Source organism: Orcinus orca, chromosome 14 (genome assembly GCF_937001465.1).
Source record: "Orcinus orca chromosome 14, mOrcOrc1.1, whole genome shotgun sequence".
NCBI lineage: Eukaryota > Metazoa > Chordata > Mammalia > Artiodactyla > Delphinidae > Orcinus > Orcinus orca.
The window spans coordinates 10918912-10943385 of NC_064572.1; the positions used below are offsets into that span (position 1 = coordinate 10918912).

The following is a 24474-nucleotide window of genomic DNA, read 5'->3' on the forward strand; positions in this document are numbered from 1 at the left end:
TCTTCACTTAGACTCTCTTGGGACTGAACATTTTTTGAAGCAAGGCCGAGCATGACATTCAGGGAGGAAGAAGCTGAGGAGCTCTAGAAACCACCAAAAGCTCAGAGGTCAAAGGCCACAGTGGTCTTTGTTTCCATATTTTAAAAATATTTTAGGGCTTCCCTGGTGGCGCAGCGGTTGAAAGTCCGCCTGCTGATGCAGGGCACACGGGTTCGTGCCCCGGTCCGGGAGGATCCCACATGCCGCGGAGCGGCTGGGCCCGTGAGCCATGGCCGCTGAGCCTGCGCGTCCGGAGCCTGTGCTCCGCAACGGGAGAGGCCACAACAGTGAGAGGCCCGTGTACCGAAAAAAAAAAAAAAAATTTTAAAGACCATTCTATTAAATTTAAGCAGTGCACACAAGGAATAACATAACATAAGTACCCTGCTCAATTTTCTGAAACTGCTCCCAGGAGGTGACCACTGTTTATATATTGATGTGAGCCTAACTCATTTATCATAGGCGTTTACACTCATATGCATGTATTCACACCTGTATTTTTTTAGAACGGGATCATAATTGGCACATTGTTGTGCTTTTTGTTCACCTAATAATACGCGCGCGCGCACACACACACACACACACACACACACACACACACACACACGATAATGCTAGTACCTATCAACCATACGGTGAAAGAGCATCCTGTGCATACTGAACTTATTTCCATTTAATTGTTTGGGCTTGACAGAAGGAGACCCAGAAAAAGACAAAGAGGTGCAGAGATGCCTGCACGGAGATCAGGAATGAAACACGATTTAAGTGGTTGGGCTGATGCTTCCCCGCTGCTCTATCGGCCCTCCACTCTGCCCCACCCCCCCATCCCCACCAGGGCTCAGGCCCCGCATCCTTGCTGCGGGCGCTCGGCCACACTGAGCCTGAGTCTCCCTTCCTGAGGATCCCTAAGCAGGATTCCTAAGCACAGACCAACTCCTGCCTTTCCTACTCACCCGAGGAAACAGCCATCAGAGATCATTTTGACTAAGTCAAACCTCACTCCTATGGAAGGTGTATTGCCTCGGTCCCCCTGTTGGCAGGGGACTGTCGTTGATTTAAGCCTGTCCCTGGTGAGGGACAGTAAGGTCGTTTCCAGTTGTTGTTTTTTTGTTAACTATTATTAAAATTTCTGCAGCCACCATCCTTGCACGTTTATCTTGTGGATTTGTCTTTGGTGTTTGCATGAGACAGATAAATAGAAACGCAATTACTGGGTTGAAGGGAATGCATGTTAATATTTACCAATAAGATGCTATCACTGCGGAATGCCTTCCAGAAAGCGTGTACAGATTTACAATGCTTGCACTAAGTGTCCATGAGGATGCCCAGTTCCTTGGGTACTGGATAGGCCATAGCTTCTTTTTCTTTCTTTTTCTTCCATAAGAATTCTTGCCACCATAACAATCACTCGACTGGCTGCCGCACGGTGCCTGCATTTAGTGTAGGTGGCTGGAGCAGTTAAGGGAATGAGCTGTTCTCTTTCCACGCACCTTGTATGGATGTAGCTAAGGTACCGCGTCCCAGGCAGCACGCCTTTCTCTCATTTTTGTAACTATGGTATTTCTGTCCCTCCGTGATTCTACTGATGTTTTCATTATTCTTCACAGCACATCAGGGCCTTTTTCTGGAAAACTATTTAATTGGAGCTGTTGTGATCTTAACCTCATAACTCTGTTACTGGAATAAGTACAAGCTTTAAAATCTCATAACAGTTTGCTGGGAAGAGGGAAGAGGTGTGTCTTTAAAGCTACTATAGAAAAACTGCTGCTGAATGACTGTTTATTTAATGTGAATCTCTCCCATTAGACCAACCCCATTTGAGGACCCTCCGGAAAGGCAGGGATCACCTTGCTGTGCATTTTTGTACCCCGGCAGCTAGAACAGTGCTTGACAGATGGTCTGTGCTCACAGCATCTTGGTGGAATAAATTAATCAAATCAATTAAAGCTTTGTGGGTTTTGAAAAACCAATTATTCTACAAATTGGACACCCAGATGACTATCACAGCTACATGGTGGTCAAGTTGAGATCCACCCCTAATTATATCTGTGCTGCCAGTACTCAGACTATTTTTAGAACCCTTTGAAGGGAATTTCCTTGATAAATTGCATCACAGGAATACTCTTCTTTTGATTATCCTCAGGATGGCAAATCATTAACCTTTGAGGGTAGATTTTTTTTGACAGCTTTACTGAGGTATAGTTGATATTCAAAAAATTGCGCACATCTAGTGTGTACAATTTGATGGGTTTGGATATATGCATATAGCTATGAAACCATCCCCTTATGAAGGTACTGGACATAATCCATCACCCCCAAAAGCTTCCTTGTGCCTCTTTGTTTTGTTTTGTGATTAGAACCCTTAATATGAAATCTACTCTCTTAAATATTTTTTTAAAATTTATTTATTTATTGCTGTGCTGGGTCTTCGTTTCTGTGCGAGGGCTTTCTCTAGTTGTGGCAAGCGGGGGCCACTCTTCATCGCGGTGCGCGGGCCTCTCACTATCGCGGCCTCTCTTGTTGCGGAGCACAGGCTCCAGACGCGCAGGCTCAGTAGTTGTGGCTCACGGGCCTAGTTGCTCCGCGGCATGTGGGATCTTCCTGGACCAGGGCTCGAACCCGTGTCCCCTGCATCGGCAGGCGGATTCTCAACCACAGCGCCACCAGGGAAGCCCCTCTCTTAAATTTTTAAGTGCACCATACAGTATTGTTAACCGTAGATACTGTGTTGTAAAGCAGACCTCTAGATCTTACTAATCTTGTATAACTGAAACTTGAACAACCTCTAATTTCTTTCCCCTGCCAGCTCAGGGCAACCACCATTCTATTCTCTGCTTCTGTAAGTACTATTTCAGGTACTTCATATAAGTGGAATCCTATAGTATTTGCCCTTCTGTGTCTGGCTTATTTCTCTTAGCATAATGTCCTCCAAGTTCATCCATGTAGTTACAATTGGCAGGATTTCCTGTTATTCACAGAAGCCATCATATGGGAACAACCCAAATGTCCATTGACAGGAGAATGGAGGCTAAATTTGGTTTTAGAAAATAGCCAAACATTGTTCTGAGGTAATTCAGGTGATGAAAATGGGAGACCATAGTGGATAAGGCTCTTTGACATTTGAAACAAACCTTGCTTACAAAGCAAGAAGACTATTGATCTCATTTGGAGTCTGTAGATCTCTATCAATCATCAGTAGTCCAAGGGGAATTTGGTAGTTATCTGAGTGAAAAATGGTGAAATAATCTTTTTCACAGATATTTTCCCAATTTGAAGAGTAAAATTGCACATGATTTTTCCATGGTCTCATTAAATGATTAATTATTTTGTTTTTTAAAGCTTGGTTAGCTTATAACACAAATCATGTTTAGTTAACAGAATGAAAGTAGATTTGGCTAGTATGTTTATGTGTCATTTTCCTGTTACTATTTCTACTAAGTTTGCATTTTTCATTGTTTCAGTTGTATCCCTGATACTAAAAAATGGATAAGTGATGCAACTCTGGTTCATCAAAGTGTAAAAGCATGGATAAAGGAATAACATAAATACTATGGTTTTAGGATAATCTGTTGAATTTGAAGAATGCAGAAGACCCCAGTGCAAATGTAGAACAAATTTATATGGGCTGGGCCATGTATATCTGTTAAGGTGATAACTTTACATAAGCAAATGAAAGGAAAAGTGTAAAAAGATGAACCTTGATGAATAGCTAAAAATTGAAATTTGTTGGATAACCAATCCATTTGCCTCTAGGCTGAAGTGTGTCATGATAAAACTTTACAAATATTGGGATACATATATTTTTTAAAAATTCAGCATCAATTTTAATTGCTTCCTTAATTTGGGGGAGGTTCCTGCCATAGTTGTTTTATAGTTGTTTTTTGTTTTTGTTTCAGCTTCCTGGGTTGAACACTTGCTTCATCTATTTCTAAAAGTGATTCTGTTTAAAAATATGTATCTAAGGCGCTAAGTACCAATCTAATTACATTCTGTGTTTTGCTCCATGATGCTTATGTGGGCATTCAGTTGTAAATATTAGCCAATTACCTAATTTCTGTTGTGATTTCCAGTTTTCACTTTAGTTTCTGGGTCAGGGCTTCCACATTGAGTAGGAAGTGTGACACCTTGAACCTCACGTCTGGGAAAGAGCAGGTTCCAGTCCTTGGGGTTGACTTTGGTGACACCCAGGGTCTGGGACAGGCATCTAGAGTCTGTTGTTGGTCAGTTTCAAGCAAAGTCCATTGACCTGCTGTAAATCAGTCCTTTCCAGAGAAGCACAGAGTACGTTTTTTCCACCGCGAGAGGGTTGAATTTTGTTGCTAATGGCAGAGAGCTAAGGAAGGAAGCATCCATCGTTAGTGGCCTCCTCATGGCAGAAACACATACAAGTCGTCCCACTGCCGAGGAGCTTGTAAAACCAGCTACAAAGCTAGTGATAAATTATGTTTTTATGACTGTGGCGAGAATAGAAGGAACTATGCCAGAACTCCTTAGTTAAAGGACACCGTTGGAACTTGGATGATATGCACCACATCTAATTGGAAGAACAGTTGCTATTGGTTGTGTATCCTTGGAGGTATTTTGCTTTCACTGGGATGAAACCACCTATATGCAGAGTATGAATTAATATACTTGCACACGTATAGGAGGGGCAAAGGCTTGGTGGGATTTGGTTGTTCTGTTCAAAATTGAAAATCTATACAAGTAGAAGAGGTTTGGGGGGTATAAATTAGGAGTCTGGGATTAACATATGTATAAAACAGATAAGCAACAAGGACCTACTGTATAGCCCAGGGAACTGTACTCCATATCTTGTAATAACCTATAATGGAAAAGAATCTGAAAAAGAATCTATGTATGTATAACTGAATCACTTTGCTGTGCAGTAGAAATTAACACAACATTGTAAATCAACTATATTTCAATACAAATTTTAGAAAAAGAAGAGGAGGTTTCCATTTGGTTAATGATTACGTTGCGAACTCTGATGTAGACCTGAGAAGGCGGTTCAAGGTCAGTACTGACGTAGCGCCGCTGAAATGCGCAAGCTGCAAGGGCACTGCTGTAAAAGCCGGTTACCCGCCCGTTACCCCTCCCTGTCCCGCCCCCGGCAGCCAGGCTTCACGCAGCCTTATTCATAAGAGCACAGACTGTGGTCCACAGAAGGCCTCTGGAATGTGATTCAGCAAGAAGGAAAGAGGGAAAATGACCAGTTCAGTTACCTCATGAGCAGTAAGTGTACTGCTTTTCTGAGGATGTGTAGGAAGAAATAGGAAGCAGGTACAAAACTATTCTTCCATGATGAGGGCTGGGCTATCCTTCCAGTACACAGGCAAGATGGGTGGTATTGAGACTCTCGGGACTGTCCATGGCATTGTGAGTAAAAACTCTTCAACTTTAATATTTGCAACTAATGAAGGCTTTTAAAAAAATACTATAAAAAACTTAGTCGACAAGAACACTTCCGTGAGCTGGATGCTTCTGGAGATCTGCCAACTTCTGTTTTTTGGTAAGTAATTTAACGTCTGTTCCAACACAAATAAATATTTAATCTATGAAAATTGATCTTCTTAGTCAACTAGGCCTCATGTGACCTGAATTTTAACGTGTCCCATGGGGTGTGTGTCCACACTCCTTTGAGCAGTAAAAAAAAAAACAAAAAAAAACTAAGAGAATATGAAGATCTGCCACTTGATTCCTCCAGCTCCATTTTTCTTTCTCGGGATTCCTTTGGTTATTCGGGGTCTTTTGTGTTTCCATACAAAGTAAAAAATTTTTTGTTCTAGTTCTGTGGAAAATGCCATTGGTGATTTGATAGGGATTGCATTGAGTCTGTAGATTGCCTTGGGTAGTACAGTCATTTTGACAAGATTGATTCTTCCAATCCAAGAACGTGGTATATCTTTCCATCAGTTTGTGTCATTTTCGATTTCTCTCATCAGCGCCCTATACTTTTTGGAGTGCAGGTCTTTTGCCTCCTGAGGTAGGTTTATTCCTAGGTATTTTATTCTTTTTGATGCGATGGTAAATGGGAGTGTTTCCTTAATTTCTCTTTCTGATTTTCGTTGTCAGTGTGTGGAAATGCAGCAGATTTCTGTGTATTAATTTTGTATCCTCAAGATTCTGTAATAACCTATATGGCAAAAGAATCTGAAAAGATCTGTCGCTTGAAAACAAGTATAAACAAGTAGCAAGATGACCTATTCTCAGGGCGAAGAGCCACACAAAGAGAAATCTTAGCACATCACTCTCTGAATTTGTTCTTCCTCCAGTGCCATCTTAGGTTCTCTTTGTCCCCCCACCCCCTGAGGAAGGGGCCATTTCCGTGTTAACCTCTGTGGTTTGCAGTCGAGGTCAGTGTCTTGGGAAGTCAGCAGCTCAGATGGGCATCACAGTAGTTAAAATGTAAAGGAAGAAACTTTAGAGAAACGATAGCAGCCTAGGCTAGGAAGAGGCAGAAATTTAGTTAAGGCGCTTCCCAGTTAGTCTTGCCTGAATACAAATACAGCCCCAGCTTAGATGCTTTCTCAGATGGGAGGAGCTGGCTGAGGACACCCAGCTCGTGGTGGAACCAGCCCTAGAGCCTTCAACCCCCCCCCACCCCCGCCGCTCCAGGACTCCTTCCATTGGCGTTAATGTGACCCTCATCCAGAAATTCTGCCCTTTACCCCACTCTGCCCTGTAGACCCGCTGATGGCTGGCTTGTTTTCTCATAATCTGAGTTTCAGACTAAACTTAGCGAGAACCAAGAAGGTCCAACATCAGGGAACCTAAGCTGCTGCTCGTGGTGAGGCAGCCCCCAACCAGATGTCGCCAAGGAAGCACTGTAAGACCCAAAGGGCACACGGCAGTCCCCAGGCAGAGATGCAGACAGCAAGGCTGTTCTTCAGAAGCAGAGGCGGTCTCTAGTCAGACCTGGTTGGAAACAGTCTGTTAGTCCCAAGTTGGTTTTCTCAGACACCTCTGCACACGAGGTACGAAAGCCTGTGAACATCAGACAGACAGCCGTCTGTTTCCATTGTATTGATCAGTTCTCAGAGGGAATACTCCACGGAGGGAAAGGAGAAAATAAGCTAGAAAACGGATATCAGTCAAGAAATGTTTCCTTCTGTCCCTCCCTCCTTGTGTTAAAGGGCACCTCAAACCAAAAACTGCACAGAAAACAGGTTTTTCTAGGAAAAAAAAAAAGTCTAAAAGAGCATCCCCTATTATGCTCTATCCCTTTACCTCGCCTTATTTTTTCCTCATTGGACTTGGCCCTTGATGTTATATATTTTTAGTTGTTTATCTGTTGTCTACCTTCCCTCACTAGAATGGTAACTTTGGTTTGTTCTCTGCAGTATCTAGAATAGTGTCTGATTTTAAGGACACTCTGGACAAACCTAGCTTTTAGAGTAGTAAGCTCTAACGATAGTAACCCCAAATGAGGAAATAGGAAGGATTTCTTTTTAAAAAATTTTAATTGAAATATAGTTGATTTACCATATCGTGTGAATTTCTGCTGTGCAGCAGAGTGATTCAGGTATACACATACAAACACACACACATATTCTTGTCCATTATGGTTTATCACAGGATACTGAATATAGTTCCCCGTGCTCCACAGTAGGACCTTGCTGTTTATCCATTTTCTGTAAAATAGTTTGCATCTGCTAATCCCAAAGTCCCAATCCTTCCCTCCCCCCAGCTCCCACCCCCCTGGCAACCACAAGTCAGTTCTCTATGTCTGTGAGTCTGTTTCTGTTTCATAGATGAGTTCACTTGTGTTATATTTTAGATTCCACATATCAGTGATATCATATGATATTTGTCTTTCTCTTTCTGAGTTACTTCACTTAGTATGATCATCTCTAGGTCCATCCCTGTTGCTACAGATGGCATTATTTCATTCTTTTTATGGCTAATATTCCATTGTATATATGTACCGCATCTTCTTTATCCATTCATCTGTCGATGGACATCCAGGTTGCTTCCATGTCTTGGCTATTGTAAATAGTGCTGCTGTGAACATAGGGGTGCATGTGTCTTTTTGAATTATAGTTTTGTCTGGGTATATGGCCAGGAGTGGGATTGCTCGATCATATGGCAGCTCTGTTTTTAGTTTTTTTGAGGAACCTCCATACTGTCTTCCATAGTGGCTGCACCAGTTTACATTCCCACCAACAGTATAGGAGGGTTCCCTTTTAGAAAAGATTTCTAATAGACACATTTCTCCCTGGACAGTTTGAGGTGGGAGGAAGAAGGGAGAGTGGAGGCAGATTTCTCAGAGAGAAATGCTTTTCTTTCTTTTTTTTTTCTTTTTTTTTTTTTTTTTGCGGTACGCGGGCCTTTCACTGTTGTGGCCTCTCCCGTTGTGGAGCACAGGCTCTGGACGCGCAGGCTCAGCGACCATGGCTCACGGGCCCAGCCGCTCCGCGGCATGTGGGATCTTCCCGGACCGGGGCACGAACCCGCGTCTCCTGCATCGGCAGGCAAACTCTCAACCACTGCGCCACCGGGGAAGCCCGAGAAATGCTTTTCATGTACAGTGTACATCCTCGTTCTTGGCAATATGTGACGCCATGTCTCTTAGAGCAGGTGTGTCTAGCTGTGGTAGCTGAGGGCTTTGAAAGAATAGAGTTCTGAAAGACAAGGCATCCCTTAGCATAAGCACGAGGTATAAGGTGTTTCATGCTGCAGCATGCCCTGGGTATCTGAGCAGGGACTTCTGTGGCGCTGCTTCTAAAATGCCCCATTGTGAATGGCTGGGATCCCCTGTTCCATAAAAACAGTGAACTCTCAAAGTATAGGAAGACATGGGCTGTTAAGGTCATCGTTTCCAAGAGGGGGGTCATCAAGAGGGGCAGCTCCATCACACAGGACAAGTTGGCCTTGCTTCCATCTTCTCCAAATCCTAGGAGAAGGATGGGCTCTAGGATTACACGCTGCACGAGTCTGAGGGGTTGAGACAGAGTCACGAAAAACCTTGGACTGCGTGTCAGGAGACCTGGGTTCTGATCCGTTCTGTGCTCATTCAGGGTCTGACCTGGAGCAGGTCACCTGGCTTCACTATCTCTGTTACCTTGACTGTCCTGTACCTGTCCCTCTGTGGTACCACAGTTTAGCGCTAGGTGTGTTCGTTTCCTGTGGCTGCCATAACAGGTGACCACAAACCTGGTGGCATAAAACAACAGAAATGGATTCTCTCGCAGTTCTGGAGGCCAGAAGATCAACACGCATTTCACTGGGCTGGAATCAAGGTGTTGGCACAGCTGTGCTCCGTCTGTGCTCAAGGGGAAAGTCTGTTCCTTCCTTCTTCCAGCCTCTGGTGGCTGCTGGCAGTCCTTGGCTTGTTGCACTACTCCAGTGTCTGCCTCTGTGGTCACATTGCCTTGTCTTGTGTGTGGTATCTAATCTCCTTCCACGTCTCTTATAAGGACACACAGGGCTCACCCAGATCATTTAGCATAACTTCTTCATCTTAGAATTCTTAATTTAATCACATGTGCAGAATCTTTACTATAAAAGGGAACATTCAGAGGTTCCAGGACTTTGGGAGCTATTATCGGCCACGCCCACCAGGATCATCTCAGTCTCAAACTAGGAAACATTGTTGATATTCTGCTCCATGCAAGGTACTGTGCTGGGTTTAATGGAGAAACAAAGGTATATGAATACAGTCCCACCCTCAAGAGGATACAGTGCGGTTGGGAAACAAACACATGTATAAACGACTAACAAGAAGGAGAGAATGAAAAAATGATTGTAAGTGCTAAGGGTGAATCAGAACAGACAGTAGAGCTTCAGGAGTTTATAAAGGAGGGAGCTCTGAGGCTGAGGTGGTCAAAGGAAGCTTCAGGGATCATTGAGATGAATCTGGGAGGCTGGGTACATTCACATAGACAAAGGAGAGGAAATCACGGCTTAGAGAAAGATACCCAGAAGCTTGGAAGCCAGATTCTAGTTAAGTTAAGAGGGCAGTGATTAGAGCATCCTGGTGAAAGCCAGTGTACCATAAAGCAGGGTGGAGAGAAGTAATTCTAGGCAGGAAACCTGTAGCCAGAGTGGAGATGGCTTTCCATTTCAGAGTGAGCACTTGAAAAAATGAGTTATTTATTGAATACGTAATACATTCATGTAGCTCAAAAAATTTTTTTTGTTTAAATTTATATATTTTTTTATTGAAGTATAGTTGAGTTACAGTGTTGTGTTAGTTTCTGGTGTATAACAAAGTGATTCATATATATATATTCTTTTTCATATTCTTTTCCATTATGGTTTATTACAGGATATTGAATATAGTTCCCTGTGCTATACAGTAAGACCTTGTTGTTTGTCTATTTTATATATGGTAGTTTGTATCTCACATAGCTCAAAATTTTAAACGAACAAGAGAGCGTACAGTACTGTTAATGTTACCTGGTTTTTATTTAGCCTACCAAAGAAATGCGTTGTGTTTATACCTCTCTCTCTCTCTCTCTCTCTCTCTCTCACACACACACACACACACACACACACAGTGGCACATGCATCTGTACGTAATTAATCTCCCCATTCGTTTTTATCGCCGGATCCTATTTGCTGTATGGCAGAACCATAATCTGTTTAACCAGCCCGTACTGAAGAACAGTTGGACCATTTACAATCTTGCGTTAACACAAACGAGGCTGTAAAGAATAGCCAGTACACACCCTGTTCCCATGCTTCTATCTGTTAAGATGTATTCCTAGGAGTGAGATTGCTGGTCAAAGAGTATGCATTGGTGGCGGCGATAGGTACTGCCAGATTGTTCTCAATAAAGGTTATATCAGTTGGCACTCCTACTAGAAGTGTATGAGAGTGCCTTTCCCCCATACCACTGTCAAAGTAGTGATATCTAACTAATTTTTTTCTTTTTCCTTCTTTCTTTATTTTTTATTAATTTATTTATTTTTGCTGTGTTGGGTCTTCGCTTCTGTGTGAGGGCTTTCTCTAGTTGTGGCAAGCGGGGGCCCCTCTTCATCGCGGTGCGCGGGCCTCTCACTATCGCCGCCTCTCTTGTTGCGGAGCACAGGCTCCAGACGTGCAGGCTCAGTAATTGTGGCTCACGGGCCCAGTTGCTCCACGGCATGTGGGATCCTCCCAGACCAGGGCTCGAACCCGTGTCCCCTGCATTAGCAGGCAGATTCTCAACCACTGTACCACCAGGGAAGCCCCTGACTAAATTTTGACAATCTGGTAAAACAGAACCTTTGGTGGAATTTAATCTTCTTTTCTCCCTTGATGATTGAGTTTAAGTATGTTTTTATATATTTAAGAGCTATTTGAATTTCCTTTCTGGGAGTTCTTTCTTTGTATCTATTGCCCTTTCAGTCAATTGCTTTTTTAAAATTTGATTCACAGGCATTATTAAAGTTATCTATCAAATGTGTGATGGGATTAAAAATGCCTCCACATTCCATGCAGCTTTTTCCATCTGTTTCCATGCTTTGAACTGGGCCTGGTTTTGTGACTTGCTCTGACCAGTGGATTGTGGAAGGAAGTGATATTGTTTGAATTCTAAGCAAGGCCTCAAGAGAACTTCTCTCTCATCCCTTGCTGCCTTCAGAGAGAACTGGGCTAACTTCTTCCAGAACGAGCGATGACAAGGTACTGCCAACTATGAGGCCTGTGAGTGAGGTCACCTTGGCCATCCAGCCATTCTCCCCACCAGCTGACTGTGATTGTGTATAAGTGAACCCAGAAGACACCAGCGGGAGAACTGCTTAGCTGAGCCCAGCCTGAATTGCCAACTCAAGGAAAGCGAGCAAATAAATGGTTAACGGTTAAGCCATTAATTTGTGGCCTTTCCCACTCCTCCCCCCCAAAAAAAGAACCAAAACCCCCAAAATACTAATTTGTAATAAAAATAATAAATAATTTTCTCAGTTGGTCATTTGCTTTTGACTATATTTTGGTGCTTTGGCCATGAAGACTTTTAAAAAAATTTTATTTTATTTATTTATTTTTGGCTGCATTGGGTCTTCATTGCTGCGCGAGACTTTCTCTAGTTGCAGCGCACGGGCTTCTCATCAGTGGCTTCTCTTGTTGCGGAGCAAGGGCTCTAGGCATGCAGGCTTCAGAAGTTGTGGCTCTCGGGCTCTGGAGCACAGGCTCAGTAGTTGTGGCTCACGGGCTTAACTGCTCCGCGGCATGTGGGATCTTCCCAGACCAGGGCTCGAACCCGTGTCCCCTGCATTGGCAGGCGGATTCTTAACCACTGCGCCACCAGGGAAGCCCAGCAGTGTGGTTTTTCACAGTGAAGTGTCTCTTTTCCCCACTGCAGCCTCATTCCTGTGTCTTCTCCTTTGACCTGCCCGTTTCCACGCCTGGCCCAGGGTCTGCCATACGCCACACCGCTGCTGCAGCACCCGCGGCCTTTAGGTTTTGCACCTCCAGAAACGCCTCTTGACTTTGAGAATGATGCCTTCTCAGCTCTTTTTAATCCTCAGCCTCTGATTCTTCTCTCCTCTTCCTCTCACGTGGACTCCTGTTCATCTGCTATTGATTCGAGGTAGACTTTCCACCAGTTTTTGGAATTGGGGATGTTAACTCTTCATTTCACCAAAAATGGAGTTTTGTCCTCATTTTGGGGGGCTGCTTTTGGATGATTTCCAGGAGGATAAGGAGAAAGCACTAACTTTATGCCACCCCAAACAGTGGTCCTCCCAAGTGGAGGGCTTTGCCCTTTAGCCCGTGATGATGGATAGCCATTAAAACACTTGAATAGTGAAACAAAATGGGAGAAAAGCTTGAGGATTAACGCTGTGGTTGGATTGTGAAGTATCAGTTCAAAGTAAGAAACACTAGAGCCTGGGCGAGAAGCCTGAAATCTAAGGTAGCAGCATCCTGGTGTGAGACGGTAATGACCGAGCCGAGTCAGGGGTGATAGGATTGCCAAGGAGAGAAAAATACAAGAAATGGCGAGACGGAAACATCAATAATGCTTGAAGGCATATTAGGTTTGATGGGGGAAAGAGGAGTTAAGAATGATTTCAAGTTTGAAACTAAGGGAGAAATAGAATAAATGAGCCTGTGGCATAATCGCTGGGATTTCACTGAGGCTTAGTACTTTTGGATAAAAGAAATAAGATTACCCTCTGAGAGTGGAGTTAAAGTCAACACAAAAGTAATCATCGTGGAGCCGTACAATTACCTTAAAATGATAGATCAGAGAGACACAGATGTCCTTCAGTCGCATTCCAGAGGAGAGCAGTCTTGGTGGGCCATCCATCGTGGCTCTGTTGGCACTGTCATCCCTGTGGAGGAGATTGATGCCCTGCACTGCCTTGGCTGGTGGCATCTGTCTCAGCAGGAGCGAGATTTAGCAGAGAGGCGACAACGGCACAAATACAGGTGATGAGGAATCCATGAAGTTTCACAGGCTAGGATGAGAGAGAAAATCAGTGACTAAAGATAGCTCTTTTCAGAGCAATGATATTTGCAGAATCGCAGGAGGAAGAGGACCTGGATCAGAGCCAAGTCAGAGAGGCAGGCACAGTATTAGAAAGGTGCAACATCAAAAAGAAAAAAAAGTACAAACCACGTGAGCCAGTTGGAAGATGCATCTTGCTGAGAAAGCTAAGGCAGGGCCAGGCTGCATCACTGAAGGTGGCATTTCCAGGCAATCGTGATAGATAATAAACCCATTGTATTTCTTCAGTGCTAGGCTTCATCTGAACATAGCTCCAAAACTTAGAACCTCTTTTAAAGAAAGACACTGAAATTCTGACCACATAGGGTGTGCCAGAAAGGGGTAGGAGCAGGGACCAGACGGTGAGCCCTGCCCTGTGCAGAAGTTAGGTCAGGAGAAGAGAGCATCAGGGAAGAGGTGCTAGAAGGAGTCTCAGAAAACTGAAGGGCCTTTCTGGCTGACCTGGCTCTTTTCCATACTGGCAAGCAACTCAATCTCTAAGCATCCTTTGTAGCTCAGGGTGGCTGCCGTAGTTTTGGGCAGTGAAATATCCATGGGAATGCCTGGGAAAGGAGTCCCTTACCAGATAAAAAGAAGCCTTTCTAAGAGAAAATGCTGTGTCCTTTGCCCTCCCACCTCCACCCTGCTGAGATTTGGACACAGTGCAGTAGCTCTCTTGCAACCACGAGGATGAAAGCTCCCTGAGGATGATGCATACTGGGAAGGTGGAGGCAGTCTGGGTCTTTGCTGACATCCATAAACAGCCACACCAGCCTGGGACTGTGCATCTCCAGTCCTATTCCTACCTGAGAAAAATCGACCATATCTGTTTCAGCCAATGTTGGCTGGCTTTCTGTTATTTGTGACTGAATTCATTTTTAACTGAGACAGGTATCCTATTCTGAATTGCAGGAAGAAAGATTTAAGTTCAATCAAGAAGGCCTTTCTATTGATTGGGGTAGTTCAGTGATAGAATGGACTTCCTTTATCTTTTTCTCTGAAACAGCTCTTCCCCCCCCCTGTAACTCCCACCTTGTATCCCCACTTGATGAATGTCCCCACCAGCTATCTGGTCGACCAGGCCAGAAACTAGGAGTCAACCATCGCTCCCTCTCCTACAACCTGCAAATATAATTGTGGACTTAGGTTGAACTTATCTCTGTAATGTTTGCGAGGTTGTGATGGAAAGTATACACATGATGATGACATGTATGAAGTGCATGACATTATTTTCAGGTCACCCCGTTGTCCCTCTTCTCGCTGCCTTGGTCCAGGCTCTTACCATCTCTTATGTGTGCGACTAAAGGACATTTCTAACTGTCTCCAAGCCTCTAATCCTTCACATTAATGTTAAGAAACTTCCACATCTGTTTCTGTTACATCTCTGCTTAAAAATCCTACAGAGTACATCTCCCCCACCCAAACTATTAAGTTTGTTTAAAAGTCAAAAGTTGAGTATAACTTTTTGTGTTTCCCTGGAATTGGCAGCAGAGTCTGTACTTTAAACAAAGTCACCAAACATTGGAGCCAGAGCACCCTGCTTGCCCACACGCAGCCAACCAGGTGCCACTAAGGAAGCAACAGAAGTAGCCCTGCTACCATCACGTCCCCCCAGCCCACAGCAGTTATAGAGGAAGAGGAGAAGGCTGTGCCTTGTAGATGTAGCTGTTATTGGGCCCGGGGGAAGGGCGGTGTTTGTATCGAGACTTCCCTTCCCTCCTTCGGGTTCTTCCTCTCTCCGGAGGCCACAGGAGGGGAGACAAGTGCCAGTAGAAGAGGAGAGTAGACATCTACTCATGCACTGGGCCCATCTGAGCAGGAAGATGAATCGGAAGGAAGTGGCAGGGCAGAGAGAGAGGGCAGCAGGGAACAGCCCTCATGCACCATACACAGAGTTGATGATGTGTGAGTTTTCCACGGAAGGTAACTAGATTGGAGACCTCTTACCAGTACCCCACCAAGGAGGCTGCCCACCAGGGAGGGCACTCCAGCAGCAAGCTGTGGATGAAATGCCTGGGCGATGGAGTGTGGAAGCGATGGAGAGAAGCCTAAACTTCCCCATCAGGGGTATTTGCAGTGGGGAGGCTTCCAGGGCCCCCGGGGACCCTCGTGTACGGAGGGCATCACCCACCTCTGTCAGCTGTGGTGACTAACCAGGAATGGATGACAACTGCCCCCAGTTAAATGAAGGGGCCTTTGCCTGTTCTGCTGTCCTGTTGTTACCCTGAAGAACCAAGAAGCTCAGAGCGTCAGGTGGGAGGGGCATAAAAGAGCCCCCATGCCTGCTCCAAGACTTCCTGTCCACAGTCTGGCCTCCTGAGCAGGTAGAGATGGTGTTGTATCAGATATGAAATTGGAGTTTTAAGCCGGACTAGTTCACTAATGAAAGGAGGCTGAAGGGTAAAGGAAGATTAAGCACACACAGCTAGGAGTGACAGGCGGAAGTGAGACCACTGTGTCTTCATTCCACTAACTGGTGTTCTCGGTCCTGCTAGATCTGGGCTTGTCCCCCTCTAGCCTCCATACTTTCCTTCTTTCAGGATACTCCATATTCTAGCCTTACTATATAGTGTGAAATTTTCTGAACATTTCAGTTATCTATTGCTGCATGACCGGCCCGGCCACATCTAAACCGCGTGGCATGAAAGCAGCCACCGTTTGATTGTTGTTTGTGGCTTATGGGTTGACTGGGCTCTGCTGGGTGGTTCTTCTGGTGGTAGTTCTCGAGTCTCTTGCGGTTGTGGTCAGGTGGAGGCTGGGACTAAACACATCTGGAAGCTCAGCTAGGATGCTGGGGAGACCGGATCTCTTCCAATTTGAGGACCTCTCACTCCACGTGGCCTCTTCATGGAGCATCTCCACATGGCTCTTCCAGTATCCCAAAGGGAGGAAATAGAAACTGCCGCTTAGAGGCTAGTTCACGATGGGCACAGTATCCCTACTGCTGAATTCCTCCTGCTGAGGACCCTCCTCTATTTTAGGTTTCTGAGTTTTGGCTTGTAATAATCCTTCTGGCTGACACATCCTACCTGGTCCCTAGGTCTTCTCTGAATAACACTTATCAACTCAACTCAGGTCTGGTAACCTTTTTTTTATTTTTAATTTTTTTTTTTTACATCTTTATTGGAGTATAATTGCTTTACAATGGTGTGTTAGTTTCTGCTTTATAACAAAGTGAATCAGTTATGCATATACATATGTTCCCATATCTCTTCCCTCTTGTGTCTTCCTCCCTCCCACCTCCCTATCCCACCCCTCCAGGCGGTCACAAAGCACCGAGCTGATCTCCCTGTGCTATGCGGCTGCTTCCCACTGGCTATCTACCTTACGTTTGGTAGTGTATAAATGTCCATGCCTCTCTCTCGCTTTGTCACAGCTTACCCTTCCCTCTCCGCATAACCTTTTGTGCCCTGAACATAGATTTTGGTTTCATTGCCACTTTCTCCCTGGTTAGACTATAATCTCTCGAATGGTCCTGACTTTCTCACTCTGGACACACTGTAGGCATGTATTAAGTGTTGAATGAATGCGTGAATGAGCCCATTCATACCTGTGAGGCCTGTTCCAGTAGGGGAGATAGGACCATCACAAGGGTTTTTGTAGGATGTACCCCTGCATGTTTGACCAAGTGATGTTTGAGGTCCTTTCCAACTTAAAGATTTCATGAATCTTGGTCAAGAGAGAGTTTCAAGACAAGAGTGAGGCAATATATTACATGTAATAATACAGGAGGAAATACTTTTAAAATTACAAAATATAAAAGCAAAATGCTCTGTGATTGTGAATTTCAGTATACCCATTGATAGCTATACTCCAGGGCATAAATCCAAAGTTACCCCAGAATTTTTGGAGGGGGAGAGAGTTAAAGATTAGTTCCAAGTTACAAAATATAAAATAAGAAAATACAAGCAGGTTCTTTCAAACTGGCTCACGTTTTACTTGACCTTTGAAGACTCAAGAAACACATGAGCTCTTGCCCCAGCCCTTACCCTTTTTTCCATGGTAGAAAGTAGAAAAACATCTCAAACAACTGTTTATATTGTTTTTTTATTTTTGAACTATGGATATGATCAGGTACCTCCAAAATGAACAAAAATAATGAAAAAAAAAAAGCAACCTTGCTTCCCAAGGGAGCACGGTTTACTTTCCATTTGCCAGACATCTCTAGAGGCTATTATAAAATTATAATACACATTTGAACAGCCAGTTAAATGGTTTTTAATGGCATTTGCATGTACGGCTAACTCTAACGGTTATTCTTATTTTCTAATGACCTAATTTATTCCCCAATACAGTAGTTATGCATCAGTTACTTATCACTTATTGAGGTTTTTGTTTTTGTTTTTTTTTTTTAAGAAGGCAGCTTAGTCTTATCTGCAGTTCCAGCATTGAATATTTTGACAGCCAGATATTTCAAAATACTTAAGGACTTTTTGCTTGCAGCTGTTGCGGAGAAGAAAAACATGCAGTAAGTACACATAATGGAAATCTCTCCCCAGTGGCCTTTCCATTTCCTCTCTGCCCAGGAGGGAAGTCACTGGGGAGCAGAAATAGGGAGGGTTTGCAGCCAGCAGTATTAAAGGGTGAAAAAAGATACAATTTTTTTCAGTAAAGGGTCACCCTGGGAAACTAATGGAATTCTGTGGTTTGATCCCTGTAAGTACTATGGGTGTCAGTCAAATTTTAAGACTAAATGAGTAGAAATAACTGCGAGCTTTAAAAGTTTCGTGGAACAATGGAATGTTTATTGCTGAAGGAGACCCTACAGATGGGTCTTTCTTGGGTCCAGCGACTTGACCTGGGTTGTTTAGTTGGTAGCGGGGCTAGATCCACACGTCCCACCTCTGCCTGCACCTTGCCGTCAAGTGGGAGTTTCAGCAGTCCTGATGCCTGGGTCCACCCCAGACATTCTTAGTTAGTTGGTCGGGGGTGACCTGCACATTGGGGGACCTGCATCACCAGCCTTCCTTTGCAGTTTGTTTTCCTGGCATCGTCTGTTCTGTGCAGGATTTTGTGGTTGGCAGGACGTATATTTCTTCCCTTCATACAGACACATGTCTGCTCCCATATCCCGTTTTCATATCCCTACAGACTCGTCTCTGGGTCTCAGGCCTGAATAAGATCATTAAAATTGGGATCACAGTTGGTCTTTCTGGGGGTGGGTCCCCCTATTTATTTATTTATTTATTTTTTAGCTGTACGTGGGCCTCTCACTGTTGTGGCCTCTCCCGTTGCGGAGCACAGGCTCCAGACGCGCAGGCTCAGCAGCCATGGCTCACGGGCCCAGCCGCTCCACAGCATGTGGGATCTTCCCGGACCGGGGCACGAACCCGCGTCCCCTGCATCGGCAGGCGGACTCTCAACCACTGCTCCACCAGGGAAGCCCCCAAACTGTGTATTTTGTGTGCTGATTGGTACCTGCAGCTTCACTCTTGCTCTCCTTTCCTTACCTATGTGAACAACCGTACCTTCTTACTACTTTCCCCTCGCCCGTGACCTTGCCAGGAGATGACAGAGTACGGAAGTGCCTCTGTGACCTTCAGGTGAGGCAGTTAAACGCCTGTCTTTTTTTTCTTTATGTTCCAGTACAGAGGACCATTTTTCTCCCCAGGCAGGTAACCCCGTGTCCCTTTGAAACCCAGAATTTAGAGTTGGAAAGGGCTTTGAAGATCATTGATGTCTTGCTGGGCAGAAGTTCTCTCTCTGCACGCCTGGCGGATAGCTCTCCGGCTCAGGCTTGGATGCCCGCAGAGAAAGGAGTCGTTTCTCCCAGCGCAGCCTAGTCAGCTGTTGGATGACGCTAGTTATCAGTGGTCCTTCTTAGGTTAGATCATTTCTCACGTTGCCCCAGCAGACTCCCCTCGTTATAAATTCCACATTAGGTCCTAGTTCACTCTGTGTTTCCTGAGGGAAGGCATGTTTGGAAAAGCGGCCAGAACAGAGACCCACTGCTGGCATCCCCTTAAGGCACGGGTACAGTGGGCTGCTTGATAAGATGTAAGTTCCTTCGACCTTGACCTCGGGTAAAACTCACTTTCTCCATCCGCCTGGCCTGGGAGCAACAGCTGCTTCCTGTCCCAGGGCCAGCTTGCTAGAAGGCTGAAGGGAGCTCTGTGCCCCCCGGGTCTTCCATGCCACCTCGTCGCTATCTTAGCCTGGACCAGAGTGAGATTTTAAATGGTTGTGTTACTGCTCATCCATGTCGTCGTTGCTGGAAATTCAGTGTTTTTTCTTTCCAGCCCTCTTCCTGTATAAGTAACACTGTGTTCATCATTCATGTCCGTGAATCTCTGGGAACACGGCACATGGATCGAGTTCCTACTGAACCTGAAGCTGCTAATTACTTATTGGCAGAGAGTTCGTAGTAAAATGGATTGAGTGCTTTGGTAGTTTCCACAGAGGGTCAGAGCCGGTCTGCTAGTATTCTACCCTGTGTGTTTGTGTGTGTTTTTCTTCCTTGAGAATCTGCTTCTTCTGACGTTTCACAGGTGACACAGCCCTTCATTGCTAAAGTAGACAACATTGATAACAGAGTTTATCCTTGAGCATACAATGGTTAATGACTCAGACAGAACCTAAACATCACGTTTTCAGGATGTTCTCAGACCTCTCCAGCGCATCCCTTTTCATAGTTGATCCTGGTGACTTAGAAGGCCCTGGAAGAGGAATATGGCATCTGGGGGCCTGGCAGTGAAGAATTCATTGACACTGCTTTCACAGGACTCATAACAAAGAAAGCTGTTACTTGCATAGTAAAATAGCTTAGCATTTTGGAAGAGTGAATTTTGTGCGTAACTGCAAGGTGTTTCAACAGCGATGAGGATGTTGTCCGAATTCCTCAACTGTGAGCCCTCCTGGGGCACAGAGGCAGACATCAGGCAGATGGCTCTTGGGAGCTCTCTGTGGCCGTCTCCACTTTTGCTCTTGCAAACTTGCATTGGTATCACTGGGACTTCTCTCTCCACATCTTAAGTGATGGACAGCTCAGCTCATAACAGTGTCTTTCACGTACCCGACTCACTTTGCCCACTCTGTCTGTCCCCAGTGTGGAGAGCCTTTTGGGATGGTGAGGGCTCCTGCCAGCTGCTTGGGCACCCTTTAATCCATGTCAGCTCCTATCAGAGAAAGTGCAGAGAAAGTGCAGAGTTTCACAGGCTAACAGAGGCACCTTGTAAGCTGTCTGACCTTGTAGATTCAGGAGGTGAAGGTCTTACTCTGCCACTTGCCCGTGACAAATCTAGAACTGTGTTGGAGTATCTTACTGCAAAGCTGTAGTCGGTCATTTACTATAACCCAGTTACTACCCCAGCTTTGCGCTTAAGGTTTGCTCTCCAGGTCAGCTGGAGATACTCCGGGTTTGAACCTCGTTTCCTCCTGGAATCAGGTTGGCTGATACCCATGTGGACCCGTACCCCAGATCTGGGCTTCCCTACCCTGAGGAGGGCTTTACCCACTCAGAGCAGGTTGGAAGAGTTGTCATCATTTCTAAAGAGTTCAACACAAACCAAGGCCACTTTCTATATAAATATGGCAGTTAAAACTTATCAAACTGCTCCTGGACACATCTGTGTCACCAAAACTTTCTAACGTTCTGAGTTATTGCCCCCGACTTTCACATCTAGTAAAGCTGGGCTCCAGCCCCGTGAGCTAAGAAGAGATTTGCCTTGGACCGCACTTGGGCCACTATGAACTGTTTCACGTTTTGTTAAAGGGCGAAAATCATGTTTCTCATCTCCCAGAGGAGAAAACCACGTCAGAAGACAGATGTGGGATGTGACTTGAAGCAGGTGCATCGACCCTTAGAAGCTGCTGTCGGCCCTTCTTTCTGAAGTGGCCAGGAGTGGAATGAAGGCTCTGGTCCACTTGTTCATTCATCCAAAAATACTCACCGGAGCCTCCGAAGTGCCAGGCGCGTCGTCAGCATCAAGGACCCGATCGTGCATGAGGCAATGTAGAGTGAGTCCAATGACGTATGACAGCGTAAATGAGGGAGGAGATTGCTTCCAGGACCAAGGTCAGTGCTGTGAAGGAAGCGAACCAGGGTGATGAGACTGACCAGAGGGCTGCTTTGGCGCATGTGTTCAGGGAAACCTCTCCAAGGAGCTGAATTCAAGTCAAGACCTGGACAACAAGAGAAGCCAGCCAGTTGTACCCAGGGTCAGAGGACATGTTCCAGACAGAGGGGCCAACAAGTGAAACAGCTGTGCAGGAGGCAGCAGCTTGATGTGGTCCTGATGGTGCGCCCTGTGTCGTGCTCACGAGCTCCTCCCAGCCTGGCTGCCACCATTGCTTGTCCTGCCGTTGCCCCGACCATGATGTTTCCCCACTGAGGACATGGTACCCACCACTGCCGTGGAGAATTAGGAAGACCACACCATCGTTAGAGGAGCTCAGAGTACACCACCCTCTTGTGGAAGTGGAAGGAAATTGATCTGGACCAAGATTTTTATCAGTAAAATTGTCCCCAGCCCTCTGCCTTCCTGATGTCACCAAGTTGATATTACTGTTAGACTCTGAACACTGGGGTCTAAAGAAAAGTAATTCCAGTAATTGTTTTTGATAAAACCTTTACCTATAGCCTGGTTCCTTTTAAACCAATTTAGGCTTTGGGTCTGTGGTCCTTCTGAAAATGTGCAACTAAAGAAGTTCTCTAAGAGTTGGTACTTTTAGAGGGACAGTACATGGTGGTTGTTCAGATATGTGACTCAGAGAAGCAAGACACCAAAGATATACACATACTCTTTAGAATTGTTACTTGTGCTTGGGATCCACAGTGAGATGTCTCAGCAGCTCCCCAGGCTCACAGCTTGAGGGCTGAGCACCTTCTTCTTCCTGCTTCTCATCCCTTCGTCTGGTCCCCTCCCCTGAGTCTGGGTGAGAGCTGTGCCTTGCTTCTAACCAGTACAGTATGGCAGACATGATGGGCTCTCACTCCTGCGGTCATGTTACATTATATGAAACTCTGTTTTGCTTGCAGACGCTAGAGAGGCTGTCCTTGTTGATGTGATGAAGCAAGTGACCATGTTGAGAAGCCCACATGACAAGGAACTAAAGGTGGCCTCTAGGAGCTGAGGACAGCCTCCAGCCAGGAGCCAGCCAGAAGCCAGGGCCCTCATTCTTACAACCCCAGGGAAATAAAGTCTACCAATAACCTGAGTAAGCTTGGGAGTGGATTCTAACCCAGTCGAGTCTTCAGATGAGAACATAGCCCTGGACCCCAGCTTGGTTGCAATAGAAGATCCCATTAAGCTGTGCCCAGATTCCTGACCCATAGAACTGTGCTAATAAATGTACAAACCTTTAAATATGTAGTAGTTTGTTATGCAGTAGCAGGAAGAGTTGGGGAAGTTTTCAATAAACAGAAATGGATCTGGACTCTGTCAGACCTAATCTGGATGGGGGTGCTCACTTAGTACCACTATTTGACCAGCAAAATAGCCTCAAGACTGCCCACATCAAGAATCTCTAAGGATTCTTTGAAAAAAATAACAAAAGTAGAGAAACAGTCTCTGGTACTCTTAGAAGAGAACCAGAAGTCATCCATTTAAAGAATGACTTTAGTATTTCCTAAGTCATAGAAAGCCTTCCTCCTCTCACATGCTAATTTTGCTGAGGGTCAAATACAGATTTACGGGGGTGGTTCTAGGAATTTGATAGAAAAGCAAAGGAAACTCTTGATTATATTTTAGTTCCTTTGTTTTCTTTGGAGAGAAATCATCAATGCCGGCCTTGAATGAACAAGGATCAACAGACCTCCAGCTCTGTATGACGTGGTACTGAGATTGGCTTTTCCTGGATTAAAAGCTCCTTTCCATCAGTGGAATTTGCCTATGGCAGTGACTCAGCTTTCCATCTATACTTTCAAAGTAGGGTTGCTAGATTTAGCATATAAAAATATAAGACACCCAGGTGTATTTGAATTTCAGATCAACAACAAATCATGTCTTCGTATAATTGTGTCAGATATTGCGTGGGACATCCTTATTCTGAAAAAAAATTCACTGTCGATCTGAAATTCAGATTTCATTGAGCATCCTGTATTTGATCTGGCAATCCTATTGTAGAGTCATTTCATCTGAAAATTGGAGCCCTGCCTCAGACATATATTTTAAGCAATCTTTTAGAAATACCATTCCACTTTAAAGGCTGTAAAAAAGGAAGCAGGATCATTGGTAAGGAATTCTGTGTATCCATATGTAGTTTTAATTTTATTTTATTAGGTAAGAATGATTTTTAAAAAATTTATTTATATTTATTTTTGGCTATGTTGGGTCTTCGTTGCAGCGCACAGGCTTTCTCTAGTTGCGGGCGAGCAGGGGCTACTCTTTGTTGCGGTGCGCGGGCTTCTCGTTGCGGTGGCTTCTCTTGTTGCTGAGGCTTCTCTTGTTGCGGAGCACGGGCTCTAGGTGCACGGGCTTCAGTAGTTGTGGCGCCCGGGCTTAGTTGCTCTGCTGCATGTGGGATCTTCTGGGACCAGGGCCTGAACCCGTATCCCCTGCATTGGCAGGCGGATTCTTAACCTCTGCGCCACCAGGGAAGCCCAAGAATGATTCATAATATCTTTTCCTCAATCTTTGTTTACATAAGAAGGAAATGTAAAATTTGACGTTGAACTTCAGTATTACCGCATTCTGTACAATATGGGAACCTTGTTTTAATGATCATGTTTATGCTAATTAGTTAATGTGATAGCATCTTATGAGTTGAGACCAATATGGAACCGAATCAGAAGAAATTTTATACTAGAAACTACATGCAGGTGACTTTTCATTAAAAAAATCGTTTTAAAGCAGATTTAAGTGAGTCTGAAAAACTCCAGCCCATGCCTCCATCAGTTTTTCTGCTCTGGAGTATTGAAAGGCATTTATTTATTCTGAAGCCTAAGATAGATTTAATTACCATCGGGAAAAAACTAAGTTCTTTGATGTTTTAATGTTAAATTAGGTCTTTTGATTTAAAAAGGGGGGAAAAAAAGAGAAAACCTTGCCTCCAAACTGAAGCTACAATTTCTCCACTGAATGGAA

The 24474-nt window shown here is 44.7% G+C and overlaps 1 protein-coding gene across 3 annotated transcripts in view; it reads left to right on the forward strand.

Moving 5' to 3' along the window:
• Positions 1-24474, forward strand: part of SLC35F3 (solute carrier family 35 member F3) — a 311515-nt gene that overhangs the window by 26385 nt on the left and 260656 nt on the right. Inside the window, exon 1 of one of the 3 annotated variants that reach the window (XM_033408876.2) lies at positions 5192-5548. The exons of the other annotated variants lie outside the window; for them this stretch is intronic. Coding sequence (XP_033264767.1) covers positions 5515-5548 — 34 coding nt within the window. The 5' untranslated portion in view covers positions 5192-5514. Of the gene's footprint in view, positions 1-5191; positions 5549-24474 lie in introns of those variants that run through there. 3 annotated transcript variants of the gene reach the window in all.